Source organism: Malaclemys terrapin, chromosome 4, assembly GCF_027887155.1.
Source record: "Malaclemys terrapin pileata isolate rMalTer1 chromosome 4, rMalTer1.hap1, whole genome shotgun sequence".
NCBI classification, from domain to species: Eukaryota; Metazoa; Chordata; order Testudines; family Emydidae; genus Malaclemys; species Malaclemys terrapin.
Window position 1 is genome coordinate 81,485,648 of NC_071508.1, and position 13,889 is coordinate 81,499,536.

Here is a 13,889-nt window from a genome sequence, read left to right on the forward strand (position 1 = left end):
GAGTATGTGTGAGGTGTGATACACACATACACCTCTGAAGTTGCCCCAGGACAAATCTAAACTCTTAAACAGTCCACCTTATGGGAACTTGCAGAAAAAAAGAAAACCTCTGAGGGCAGAGTCCAAGATATTAGGGGATGAAACTTTCTATGAATGTTTTGCAGAGGAACAAGCATACATACATGGAGAAAATCAATCCTGCTGGACCAGGCTCCCTTACTATCCTCTGCATGTGTTTTGGAGCATCATGGCAGTCCCAGCTCAGGGCATTCATCACTGCATTGATTTTGTTATGCAGTTGGTGGCTTCTGTACTCCCCCTTTTAGGATCATCTCTGTCCATACCCTATGAATAGTTGACTCCTATTCAGCTGTACTGCCCTTGAGTCTACCCGCCTTTTGTCAGAGGAGTGGACCTCCTTTTAGGCCTTATGCTGAAGTAACTCCTCCATCTGTGACAGAAGGTTCTGTCTTCTCACCCTTCCCAGGAGTTAGGTGCATTCTGTGCCTACTTCCCAAACTCTGCCAGATTAGGAAGTGAGTTTGAATTGGGCTTGGCTCTCGGTCTTGGCAGTGGAGATAACTTGGGTCAGAAATTGGAGCACATGTACCCAAACACAAGTATCACTACGCCATTTAAAAAATAAAAAGATAAGGGCTCAGGAGCACCAGCTGCCATGCTCACACTGAATTACCTTGTTGTGGTCTGCTGCGGAAGACCAGCCTTCTCTGCTCTTGTTGCCTGAATACCATATTGGGGCTGGTACAGAGATGGATCTCTGCATAGAGAAGCTTGAGTATCCTCTTCTTTCAGTTTTAAATTATTACTAAAATGAAAAGGTCCAAATCCCACTTCTCTCAGTAAACTGTGTGAGAGTCAATCTTGTCTAGTGGTTAGAGCAGGGAGACATGGCTGGAGATTTTGATTCTATTTACAACTCTGCACTACACACCTCCTCCCACCAAGAATTATTTTAAAGCATCAAACTGCATTAAGCAAAGGCACCAGTGAAGAGAGGACTTCTGCAGCAGCCATAGAAAAGGCAACACTATTCCTGTATGGCTTACAACAATTAGATCAGAATGTTCTTCAGAAAGACTAAGCCACTAGCCCCTGTTGTCATGTCAAACAGAGAGAATGCATTTGAGCCACAGCTGTCTCTTTCTTGGCAGTGGGCCTTAGTTCAGGCTTCACTGCTGAAGAATGTGTGTATCAGTCAGTGGGATTATCCACAGAACACTGCTTCCATTTTCATCTTCTCACTCCCTCCAACCGCAGTGCTCAGTGAGCAGAGATGAGGTTCTATGCAAAGAGGGCCTGGAGCTCCTCGTCCTCCAGAGGGAGCCAGTATAACATGCATGATTCACAACACAAAGCCAAGCAGAGTGATTAAGAAAAGCTAAATTTATATTAAATTATCAACTCCTAAAATACTGAACATAGTGGTTAAATAACTCCAGAAAAGTCCAATCTCTCCAGTGAGTAACATTAAAATCATTACACAAGAATGCAGGGGAAATCACTGCCATTAGCTCAGGACAGACAGGAGAGAGAAGTTTGCTTTTTACATAGTAAATCAGTGCTCAAGAGATCATCCCCCACTTCTGGCCTTTCTACATTCTGTATAGCCCTTAAGCAATTAAGGCCTTTTCCTCCCCAGAATGGGAAAATGCAACGCACCCCCTAGGCAGCATCTCACAAGGGCTGTTTGCTCACATTGGGGAATCTTATGTCTGCTCACATCAGTAGTGGAACTAGGGCTGTAGGAGATTTCCCTGCTCCATCTCCTCAATGTAGCAGACATATGACCTCTGGCGGGGTTGGAGGGGAAGGGATGGAAAAGTTTAGAGTAGCTGTGTGAATGGTCTTGGGGCTGGAATGTACAGGTTTCCTTCCTAGGAATAGGAATGTGCATAGTTTCAGGCAGAGTTTGAACACCAGTAGCTGTTAGAAAGACTGCTTTTCCTTCTATTCTGCACTCTCAACTCAAGCAGCTATTATTTCCATAGGTCCATTGAGTCCCCACTGAGAGGAATGGGTGGATGTTTCCAGTCCCTCTTCCCCACACACCTGGCTGTTTAATGTGCAGTGCAGAGTGATGCATTCACAAAGCTCATCAGGGGAGAAGAGAGGTAGGGCTGTTCTCCCAGGATGTTAGAGCCTTTTCCAACACAGGCTAGTTCCCTACCCTACTTCTACTGCCCTCCCTAACCCCTACACACAGGCTCCCTCCTAACTGTGGTCTTCCTCCAACACTTGAGCCCTTGCTCTTGCCCCTGTGTGATGCAGCCTGGCTAGCCCAAATCCATGTCAGTGAGATGGCAAAGCTCTGGCTCCTGCTGCTCTTTCTCCCCCGTGAATCCAGACCTTGGAGCCTCTGTCCCAAAGTGTATCTGCAGCTAGTACCACACAAAGCAAAAGTAGCATCTGGACCAACAACTCCTAGTCTGGAGCCAATCAAATACATTAAAATATTCACTCTGGGAACAGGAAAGAGTCCCATATTAACATGGAAATTCTCAAGCCCCAGCCCTAACTCACTTCCCACATGAGTACACACCAGACAGGCTAATAGTGCAAGTTATAGATGGAGTTTCAGGCCTGGCTTACAAATTTAAGATGAACCTTCCCTGCCTTAACTGTAGAGGTATCTCTGGGTATAAGTAGTATTGCGAGCTTGCTGGTAACTGCCATTTTCTCTGGGCAGTACCAGGGTTTCTGGGATTTGAGCAAGGCTAAACAGAAGTAGGAGGGACTCTCCTCTGTTCACTAGATGAAAAAATATTGCCTGGGTATCCCATCCAAATCACCACTCCATGCAGCACCCCTGCGCCAGCTGGGTCCTCCCTACCCCATGGATGGGAATGCACATGGCCTTTCCACAGCAGGAGGCAAGGCTGGGATTGTCACAAGGGATCCTTCCTTGGGACAGTTCTGTTTCCAAACATCTGGCTTGGGATTTCATTTTTTACCTTGGATAAAATTCCTATGAATGAAATGTAGGGACTAAACCCTCTTTTGGAAGGGGGAGAAGTTTTTTTCCTTTAGATGTGGCAAGTCAAGAGAGCACTAGAGCTTCAAATGCTGCCAGGGATGTCTCTCTTGAAGCTCAAATAATTAGGTGTGTGGGTTTTCCACACCCTGCCTTCCCTGCTCTCTCCTTCCCTCCTAAAAAATGAGGATTTGCAGTTCGTATGTGGTTTATCTGTGGATTCCCCTGAGCCCTATTCCATGTGAGTGTCTATTGCCTATGTCATGCCTGGGACACCCCTCAGCACCCAGGCCCAAACACACCCCAAAGTTACCAGGGCCCAGCAGGAAACCAACCATGCACTGTGTATAGGAGCCAGATATAAGGGAAAGGCCTCATAGGCTGCAAAGCCAGAATAGAATTGTATCCTCATACAGCTGAGGGGAAGAACATAGACTGCTGCAAGAATTATTTGCCAGTAAAAAAAAATGGAGCTTAAAGCACAGCTCTAGTTCAGAGGTTCTCAAACGGGGGGTCGGGACCCCTCGGGGGGGGGGGTCACGAAGTTATTACATGGGGGGTTGCAAGCTGTCAACCTCCACCCCAAACCCCGCTTTGCCTCCAGCATTTATAATGGTGTTAAATATATAAAAAGTGTTTTTAATTTATAAGGGGGGGGGTCTACACTCAGAGGCTTGCTATGTGAAAGGGGTCACCAGTAAAAAAGTTTGAGAGCCACTGCTCTAGTTGATAAGTGACTATTCAAAAAAGGCCCCTAGAGCTCCATAGTTATTTTCTCTGATTCCATGTCAAATGGGCTCAGTTTACTAATAGAACAGTTTCCCCAGTCATCCCATTTCACACATCACTAGTAATAAAAGGTTCTACCAGCCATAACAGACCCTCAGTGACATCTAGTCAGCCCCATGGCCTTCCATAGGCTTGCACAAGTGTAACTGGCTGGCCTTCTGATTGGAACTTTATGAACAGTTTTGTTGATGATGTAAAAGAAGGAATAGACTCCAGACTCTCTCCCTCTGAGCTGAGTTTCCTCTCAGTAGGCCTGTGGAGCTAAGAGCAGTAAAAATATACTCTATCCCCTGATCTGGCAGCTCTAACTCCAATATACACTGAAAGCAGTTAGGAGAGTCCTATCTGATTCAGTTACTTTTTGAAGTGGGTGATAGCACCCAGCTGAATAGGAGCAGCGTCCATTGCCAGCAACAGACACAGTGCTCCAGCACCAAGCTTCATCACTCCTGTAGAGATGAGCCAGAAAGTGGGGGAAGTGGCAGTGACATTCTAATGACATCAATCACAAGAAACATAGCAGCTGCGGTTGCTCTCTTTATCCCCTTAGAAGTGACCTGCTGCTACATTGCCCCCTCTTTCAGCCCTCCACCAATTCCCTAAAGTAGAGAGAGCAGAGCTGGCCTCTGAATGAATCAGGGGCAAGAGGTGCTGAGCCTGATGAGAAGCTGGCAGTGGAGAAGCTCTGCTCTCCCAGAGGCATGAATTGTGAGCTTGACAGTGCAGGACTCGCTGATTGCCAGAGGGGACATAATCTGAATTAGACTCAGCCCAGAGGGGTCACTGCAGAAGTTATCATGGCAGCTTCCAGGAAAAGGGAACATATAAATAAACCACAAAACAGTGAGAATGAGCCAAAAGGGTCTCTGAGGTCCATTTCCCCCTGCCATGAGGGAGCAGTCTGGCCCCGGCTCCTTGCTGAAAGGCAGCCAGTCTCTGGGCTCCTTGCAACACGAAAGCTAGTCTCTGGGCTTCTCCCTGCATGGCAGAATGAGTCCCGTCTCATTCATATGGAACAGGGGCTGGGGAGGAGCTGGGCATCTCCAAGGTAGTGCATGCTTTAGACCTCACTCTCCGTGGAGGGCTTGCATTGGTGTTTCCAGCCTGTGTCTGGGAGTGAGCCGCGTCGTTCTGGGGTGGCTGCTGCCGTGTTGACACTGCTGCACTCAGACTGCTCCTCCTGCAGCAGCTGCTCAGTTTCGGTGTCATCCAGCGAGCCAGAGCTGGCCTGGATAGAGACAGTGTCAGTCTTCATGCAAACATGGTCCCGGAGTATCCCTCCCCGGGAGCTCCGTATCTGCTTGATATCATCCCACTCAGACTCGTCACCGGACAAGAGGCATATCCCTTCCACAATCTTGATCTTTTCCTTGGTGTAGCAATGATCATGACCAGCCTAGCAGGGAGACAACAGAATGCAAATACTCACAGAGCATCAGTCACTTCTAGCCAAAGAACAAAGCAGCGACTGGAATGAGGACAGGCAAAGCAAGCAACGGGATGGCCCTCAATGAAAAGAGTAACTGGTTGCTGCCATTAGGACAGGAGAGTCCATTCTAGGCTCCCCCTTCACAATGCTCAGCCTAGCACACCAGCCCTCCCCAAAGGAATACCCATTCCAATCTCCAGGCTCCTTCAATCCATGGGAAAAGGTGAGGGAAGATGGCTCTTCTGCTTCACTTGGACAAATGGAGCCAATGCTATTTGGGGGCAGGAATAATACTAGAGCCAGAGCCTGAATAGGAAGGAGAAACCTGGGAAGCAGGAACAGACAAGAGAGACTCGAGGGCAATAGGCAGGAAATCAGGTAGGAGTTTGTAATGGGATAAGGCTGCTAAAAAGGTTAATCAGTTTGGGAGATGCATATGCAATGGCTTTAGATCGCAAAGCAGGGAAAAGCAAGTTGCCCTCTATACACATCTTGAGACAGCTCACCTGGGCTACTGTGTTGGGTTTGAGCACCTCATTGCAACGAAAATAATGGAGGAAGTATAGAGAAGAACAACAGAAATGATCAGAGGGCTAGAGGGACAAAGTTATGAGCAGAGATTAAGAGTGAATTCTGTCCAGCTTGGCTCAGTGATGAGTAAAGAGGCATGGGTGTAGACATCTGATAGGTGTTTGTAAACCCCCCCGAGGAGAGAATTGTGTGTGTGACATGTGGGTATATCTAAGCAATGGGACTAAGAAAAAAAAGGGAAAGATTTAGAGTGAATCTCAGATAAACCATTCTGACAGTGGGGTATTGGAGGCTGGGAAATACAGAGGAAAGGTTGGGGGATCTATTTATTGGGGCATTTAAAACAATACCACTAAAAATTGTCCTATATGGAACAATCCTATCCTGGCCCCTGGGAAAGGGAGTCAGTAGCATAACAGGCCATATCCATCTCCAGGGTCTATAAGAATCATAACAAACAGCCCCAGGTAAATTATTTTCTTTAAGTAGCATAAACTGCAAACCCTTAGCCATACAACCAAAGGACCTGTGCTAGAAAATTCCCTCTCCATCCCCAGCCCAGGGAGGCAGTTGAGCTAGTTCAAAGGCACAAACACAGACACATGGGAAGCCAGCCAAGCAGCAATTAGAAAATGACAGTGTTAGAGCCTTTCAGTGCTGCAAGAGTGAGGGAGGTGGGGGTCACTCACACATACACATACCCACATACAAACAGTGCAGTGATACCTGACGTGAGGATGTGAGCAGAAATCAGAAGAAGAAAGATGAGAAGCTATCAGGGGGATGAGAAAGTTGCTGAGGAAACAAAGAGGAGAAACTAAGTGCTACATGGTAAAATAGATACAACCCTATATGGGGACCATACCAATGCCCTGGTCATCAGCATTTTCAGTTCTCCTCTTCCACCCTACCCCTCCACACAGTGCATAGACAATAGCTACGTCCTTTCTAGCCAGACTCTTCCTGGTTCTCTCCGTGACTACACAGGGCAGCGTTAGGGTGAGCAGGGAAGGACAGGGCTCAGCCAAGGAACATGGGTCCAAAGGTAGAATTCTCCCTTTAAACCCAATAGCCTGGTGGCTAGCAACACTGTAAAAGGGACCCAGGAGACTAAAGGAATGGAGGCGAAAGTTGGAGCCTCAGGCAGGTATGTGCAACTGGAACACAATGAGGAACTGAGAGATGCTGCTAGTTAAGCCCTGTGAGTCTTGCTTGGTAGCTTACTGCAGCTGCCCTCACCCATCCCAGGGATCTTCTTGGGACAGACGGTGGAGAGCTCTGGGGATGGGGATGTTTTTGGGGTTCAGGCACCTGCCAAGAACCAAGCACAATTCTCTCTCACTATTTACATAGATTTGTAATGTTAGGACAGTTTGAAGTTGGTCCCTGAGGCCTCTACCAGCAGCTCTTACCTCCTTCTTATAGCACAGCTGGTTGTACAAGGTTGGCTTGGGAATAGTTTCAATCTTCACCTCTTGGGTAGATGTCCGGTATGACGGGTTACTGTAAGTCAGGTTCCCCAAGCCAGAGTCTGTGAACTTAGACTTCTTGTGTCTGTAGGAGGAGAAACCAGGAGGAGGTGGAAGAACAAACAACAGAAATATCCAAAACACATGACCTAGTAGTAATGGGAGATTAACTACCCAGATATCTGTTGGCAAGATAACACAAAATGTCCAGTAAGTTCTTGAAATGTGTTGGGGAGAACTTCTTGTTTCAGAAGGTGGAGGCAGTAACTAGGGACACAGCTAATTTAGACTTGATTCTAAGTAACAGGAAGGAATTGGTTGCTAATCTGAAGGTGCAAGGCAACTTAGGTGAAAATGACCATGAAATGATGGGCTTCATGATTATAAGGAAAGGAAGAAGTGAAAGCAGCAGAATAAGGATGATGGACTTCAAAAACCAGACTTTTAACCAACTCAGAACTGGTAGATAAGGCCCCATGGGAAGAAATTCTAAGAGGAAAAAGAGTTCAGGGAAGCTGGTAATTTCTCAAAGAGACAATATTAAAGGAGCAACAGCAAACTATCTTGATGGTAAGGAGAGACAGAAAGACTAGTAAGAGGACAGTATGGCTCCATCAGGGGCCTTTAATGACCTGAAAATCAAAAAAGAAACCAACAAAAAGTGGAAACACGGACAAATTGCCAAGGAGGAGTACAAAAGAATAGCACAAGCATGCAGGGACAAAGTCAGAAAGGCTAAGACACAAAATGAGTTACACCTAGCAAGGGACATAAAAGGCAGTAAGAAGAGGTTCCATCAATACAGTAAGAGCAAGAGAAAGACAAATGAAAGTGTACGTCCTCTACTTAGTGGTGAAGGAGACCTAACAGAGAACTCCAGAAAGCTGAGGTATTTAATGCTTACTTTGCTTCAGTCTTCACTAAAAAGGTTTATTGAGACCAGATGCTTAATAGAATTAATTTAACAACAAAGGGGAAGGAACACAAGCCAAAACAGAGAAAGAACAGATTAGAGAATATTTAGACAAGTGAGATGTATTCAAGTTGGCTAGGCCTGATGACATTCACCCTAGTGTCCTTAAGTAACTAGCTGAAGCAATCTCGGAACTGTTACTGATTATCTTTGAGAACTGATGGAGAACAGGTGAGGTTCCTGATGACTGGAAAAGGGGAAACGTTTTAAAAGGAGAAACACAGAGCACCTGGAGAATTATAGAGCAGTCAGCCCAACTTGGATTAGGAGAAAACAGGGTTATAAGGAATAGTTAAAATGGATTTGTCAAGAACAAATCATGTCAAACCAAACTAACTTCCTTTTTGACAGGGTTACTGGTCTAGTGAATAGAGGGGAAGCAATACTCATGATATATCTTGATTTTCGTAAGGCTTTTGACACAGTCCCACATTATATTCCCATCAGCAAAATAAGGAAATGTGATTAAATTACTATAAAGTGTACAACTTGTTGAAAGACCGTACTCAAATCGTAGTTATCAATGGTTCATTGTCAAAGTAGGGGGACATATCTAATGGGGTCCCACATGGGTAGTATCGTTCTGGGTCTGGTACTATTCAATATTTTAATTAATGACTCTCGTAATGGAGTGGAGAGTATGCTTATAAAATTTGAGGATGACACCAAGCTGTGAGGGATTGCAAGCACTTTGCAGGACAAGTTTAAAATTCTAAATGACTGACAAATTGAACTGAAATCAACAAGATGAAATTCAATAAAGTACTACGTTTAGGAAGGAAAAATTAAATGCACAACAACAAAATGAGGATAGTACTGCTGAAAAGGACGGGGGTGGTTATAGTGGATCACTAATTGAATATGAGCCAATAATGTGATACCCTGTGAAAAACGCTAATATTTTTCTGGAGTATATTTACAGGAATGTCATGTGTAAGACATGGGGGTAATTATTCTGCTGTACTTGGTACTGGTGAGGCCTCATCTGGAGTTCTGTGTCCAGTTTTGAGCGCAACACGTGGATAGATTGGAGAGTGTCCAGAGGACAGCAGCAAAAATGATAAATGGTTTACAAAACCTGACCAATGAGGAAAGGTTTAAAAAAAAAAAACTGGGTATGTTTAGTCTTGAGAAAAGAAGACTGAGAGGGGCACCTGATAACAGTCTTTAAATATGTTAGGGGCTATTATAAAGAGGACTGTGACTGATTGTTCTCCATGACCACTGAAGGTAGGTGAAGAAATAACAGGCTTAATCTGCAGAATGGGAGACTTTGGCTAGATGTGAGAAAAACTTTCTAACTATAAGAATATTTAAGCACTGGAATAAGTTATCAAAGGAGGTTCTGGAATCCCCATAAGTGGAGTTTGTCTAACCCTGTTCTTAAAAACCACCTGTCACAGACAGTCTAGATTTACTTGGTCCTGTCTCAGTGCAGAGGACTGGACTACATGACCTCTTGAGGTCCCTTCCAGCCCTACATTTCTATAATTCTGTCAGTAGAGAGATAGGGTACCATTGTCAAAAGGTCCATTTCTACAGACAAGGCCCCAACCCAGTGACCAGAAAGCGCCAATGATCTGTTTGTTCCCTCAGGCCAGAGAAGAGCCTATTTCATCAGGTACAGGTGTTCCCTTTAGCTGCCTGTACAGTCACCATGCACCAGTGCAATGCAGTCAAGTTGTGTCTCTCTTATACCAGTATAAGTCAGAGGTGACTCCACTACTAGGCAATGAAGTCATATTAGTGTAAAACCCATCAGAGCAGAATCAGGTCATGGACTTGACAGAGATCAGTAGACGGAAACAAGTCCCCCTTAGGAGAGAGACAAGCTCTGAAAGAGCTTGAGAGAGCAGCTGGCTGAAAGCATTTGGAACTCAGAGATTTACTAGACCAGCATTTCTCAAACTGCAGGTCAGGACCCCAAAGTGGTCACGAGCCCATTTTAATGGGGTCGCCAGGGCTGGTGTTAGACTTGCTGGAGCCCGGGGCCGAAGCCCAAGCCCCACTGGCCCGGGTTGAAGCTGAAGCCAAAGGGCTGCAGGCCTGGGTGGCAGGGCTCAGGTTATAGGCCCTTTGCCTGGGCTTCGACTTTGCCCCCGCCATCCCCCTTCCCCCAGAGTGGTATGGCTTGGGCTTTGGCCCCCCAACCCGGGGCAGCAGTGCTCGGGTGGGCTCAGGCTTTGGTCCCCCGTCCTGGGATCATGTAGTAATTTTTGTTGTCAGAAGGGGGTCGCAGTACAATGAAATTTGAGAACCCCTGTACTAGACAAGGTCCAAAGCCATGGTGATACAAATTCCATCGCACTCCTGCATATGATTTTCTAGATTCTCTATAAAATAGAGCCCAACAGGATTTTGCAGAGCCGGGAGCAGGAGGGCTGGGTGGACGCGCAGAGGGTGGCTCGTCTCACATGCTCTTTAGAGGGAGGAGGAGAACTTTAGGGCTGCCCAACAGTTCAGTCTGCTCCCCAAGGTCCATGTGGGGCAGGGGGCTTTGTAAATAAAATGAAGTAGTTATTATTACTGTTTCCAGATAATGAGATGCTTGTAGCCTCAGTGATGAAGGACCTCTGTTGAAAGTCTCCTTCAACCAAAAAAGACTCAATTCACCAGCAACAGGGAAGAAGGGGACAGGATGGGAAGTGGGGGGTCAGATACCTGTATATAATTAGAGCAGCAATAAGCAGCAGAATGACCAAGACACTGAGGACGCCTCCAATAATGTAGCTGACATGCAGCCCTTCTCCTGAAAAAGAACAGCAAGGGTGAGAGGAGGCCCTTTCTGTGCCACTGGACTATGTTCAAAACTAGTGTAGCTGTGTGTGCATGCGTGTACCCACCTATGTACTGGGGTTTAGCAGCCCAACTCTAGGGTGGAGCTTCGCACAGCTTGAGCCCATTCTCTCCCCCTCAGGGAATCTGCAGAAGACTTCTGAAGTAGGGGGGATATTATTTCTCAAAGATAGGGGCAAGTTAACCCCCTTCTGCTACCAGGTTACTCCCTGCTACGGGGTCAGTCTTCCTCACCAACCAGACTAGAAGGGGAAAGCACCCTATGGGAACTAAGCTTGTTCCACCTGAGTGATGAATTTGGGGGTTGGGGAACTCTGCTGTCCTTCAAACTAAAATCCTCTCCTCTGGACACCCAGGGAAGAGCCTGTTTGGGGCTGAAAGAGAGCATGACTGATTTTCATCCTTGGGATACTCCTTGTCTTGCTCAGAATGAGATTGAAGAAGGTCACATTTGAGTCCTCAACACCTTGGAGCGAAAGCCCTGGCATAACCTGGAAGAAAGGTTCAGCTAGCAGAGGGTAAGGAAGAACAACTCACCTGTGGTTGCCAGTACTGCCTCATTCTTCCGGTTGCACAGGCCTTGGCCAACATCTTTGTCAGAGCAGCTGAAGGGCACAAAGATACAGAGTTATCATCTCACTGCACAGAGCAGCCAGTCATCTTCTGGGCATGGATGGAGCCATGTAGGATACGGCAGGCTGCAGCTGGGAATGGAGGGTAAGCTGGGGGGTAGAGAAGGGGCACTATGACAAGAACTTCCTTTGCCTCAAGTATACCCTTCTACCCAGATGTGAGAGGTTTCTCTGGACCCAACTCCGTAGATCCTAGAGTGTCCACACTCTTCTGTCTCACTACAAGTGAAGCTGGAATCTTTGGACAGCTTGTGCATGGGACATATTCAAGAAAGGGCATTAGCGCTGAGCAGTCACTCTTCCTCTTCCCTCTGCAGTGAGACTACGTAATGCTAATCTCTTAGGAAAGGAACAAAAAAAAAAAGCCAGCTCTGCAGAGAAAAAAAATTCTGCAAGGATTTTTATTCCCAGCAAAGAGAAAATGGTATGTCTTTGCTTGGAGTTAATACCCCAATAGGCGATGGAAGAGCTCTCCCTGCTGGGCAGGGAGAGAAGTGGGCCAAGGGAGAATGGCAGAAAATACTTTCTATGCATTGAATCATAAAAGTAAGACCTGCAGACACGCTGTTTGGTCCCATCCTAGCCATCCCTTCAGGGTCAAGGCAGGACTGCTCTCAGGGCTCTGCCCAGTCTAGTTTAAAATGATCAAAGCATTGGAGCTCCCACCCCATCCCCTGGGAAACCATTCTCCAAGTTAAGAGTTCAGCAGTCATACATGTGAAGCACAGGGTACCATGGGCAGGGCCAAGAGGATTCCTGCACCTTGCACAGTCAATCAGGCTAGCAGGAACATTTGAATGAAGTGGGTAGCGAGGCCTATGCAGCCCATGCCAGCTCCAGAGAGATACAAAAATGTGGATCCGCATCCGAAAGAGTCAACTTGTATCCGACCTGCAATCCGCACTCTGTCTTGTATCTGCAGCCGCACCAGCAGCACACTATCTCACAGTGCCTCCTAGGAGGAGTGTCTGTGTGCGAGTGTACTGTATACAGGATCTCAAAAGCGGGGAAGCAGCAGTCTGCAGCTCATAGCCTATGAGGCTGCTTCCTCACTTTCTAGATCCTGTATTCCTCTCCCCTTCCTGCCCCCATACAGAAAAAGGGGAGGAGATAGATCAAGAAGCATCTATCTGCAGCTCATAAGGCTTCCTGTCTTATTTTGCAGAAGCAGCTGCCTCCCTCTCCAACTGACCTGATATGGCAATACTGAAGTCAGGAGTTTCCTAAATTGCTTGGCTGCTTAAACTACGTCAATAGGAGCCTGGGGGATTTTGCTGGCTGTCTTGATCTATCACCTTCCCTTTCTCTGCATGGAGCGGGGAAGAGGAAATATAGGATCTGGAAGGCAGGGAAACAGTCTCATGGGCTATGAGCTGCAGACAGCTGCTTCCCCATCTTTGAGATCCTATATTTAGAGCCCTGCGTGAATACAAAATTTGTATCCGCATCCAATCTGCAAAAATGGTCCTCGGATATCCACAGATTTGCAAGGGTCTAGTGCGAGTCTCTGTCTTCATAGACAGGGTCTTCTGTTGCTATTTACAGGGTGCCTAGAGGTTGTATGGTCTCACTCCATCTTAGGGTGCTGTGATAGGGCGGTGGAAGGTGAAGGGGACATGCGCATCCTGCATTCAACTCTCAAGTCCAGATTGCAAGCTGCAAAGTCACTCACTTTCCTTCCGTTGCTTCCAGGGATGTGTGGGGTTTGGTCGTTGAGGAGCCTGATCTGCCAGGTGAGGTCTGGCTCCTCTCGCTCACGCTGGTTGTTTCAGGAACACGGGGCACCATGCCAGGAACTAAACAATACAGACAGAAAAATAAATAGGAGCCCAGTTTTGTGAGACAGATGGAGAAGTCTGCTAGACCACAGATCATTTCCTAAATAGTGAGACCAAGAATTTGTGTACAGAGCTCAGACACCCCATGCCCATCCTTTCCAGCAGGAAGCAATGTAAGAAAGATATTTGAAGCTCACAGCTGCTTGACTTACAGTATAGAACATTGTAGGGACTTTTGTAGGTTGTGGAGACCTCCCAGATACTCTGATTCTCAACAGGAGATGCTAAAGGCCAGGGTGGGAGTGCTGGCTGTGGTTCATATATGGATGCTATTACCCCAGAGAACCTCTCTGAACTCACCAGTGGAGCAGGGTCGTCCATCTGGTTCATCTGGACATGCACAAACAAAGTCAGAAACCCTGGCGAAGCAGAGATGGGTGCAGCCTCCATTATTCACTCCACAGGAATTTGTACCTGAAGGAGACAACGAAGCCATTAAA

At 46.7% G+C, this 13,889-nt stretch overlaps 1 protein-coding gene across 3 annotated transcripts in view; it reads right to left on the reverse strand.

Moving 5' to 3' along the window:
• Positions 1-1,386: 1,386 nt before the first annotated feature.
• Positions 1,387-13,889, reverse strand: part of LRP4 (LDL receptor related protein 4) — a 118,032-nt gene continuing 105,529 nt past the window's right edge. For 2 of the 3 annotated variants that reach the window (XM_054027714.1, XM_054027713.1), the window contains exons 33-38: positions 13,750-13,863; positions 13,284-13,407; positions 11,517-11,584; positions 10,845-10,932; positions 7,154-7,295; positions 1,387-5,177 (exon numbers count right to left, since the gene is read on the reverse strand). In XM_054027714.1, the coding sequence (XP_053883689.1) occupies positions 4,842-5,177; positions 7,154-7,295; positions 10,845-10,932; positions 11,517-11,584; positions 13,284-13,407; positions 13,750-13,863 (872 nt within the window). In that variant the 3' untranslated portion in view covers positions 1,387-4,841. Of the gene's footprint in view, positions 5,178-6,467; positions 6,537-7,153; positions 7,296-10,844; positions 10,933-11,516; positions 11,585-13,283; positions 13,408-13,749; positions 13,864-13,889 lie in introns of all 3 variants that reach the window. The other variant, XM_054027715.1, reaches the window with a different exon arrangement.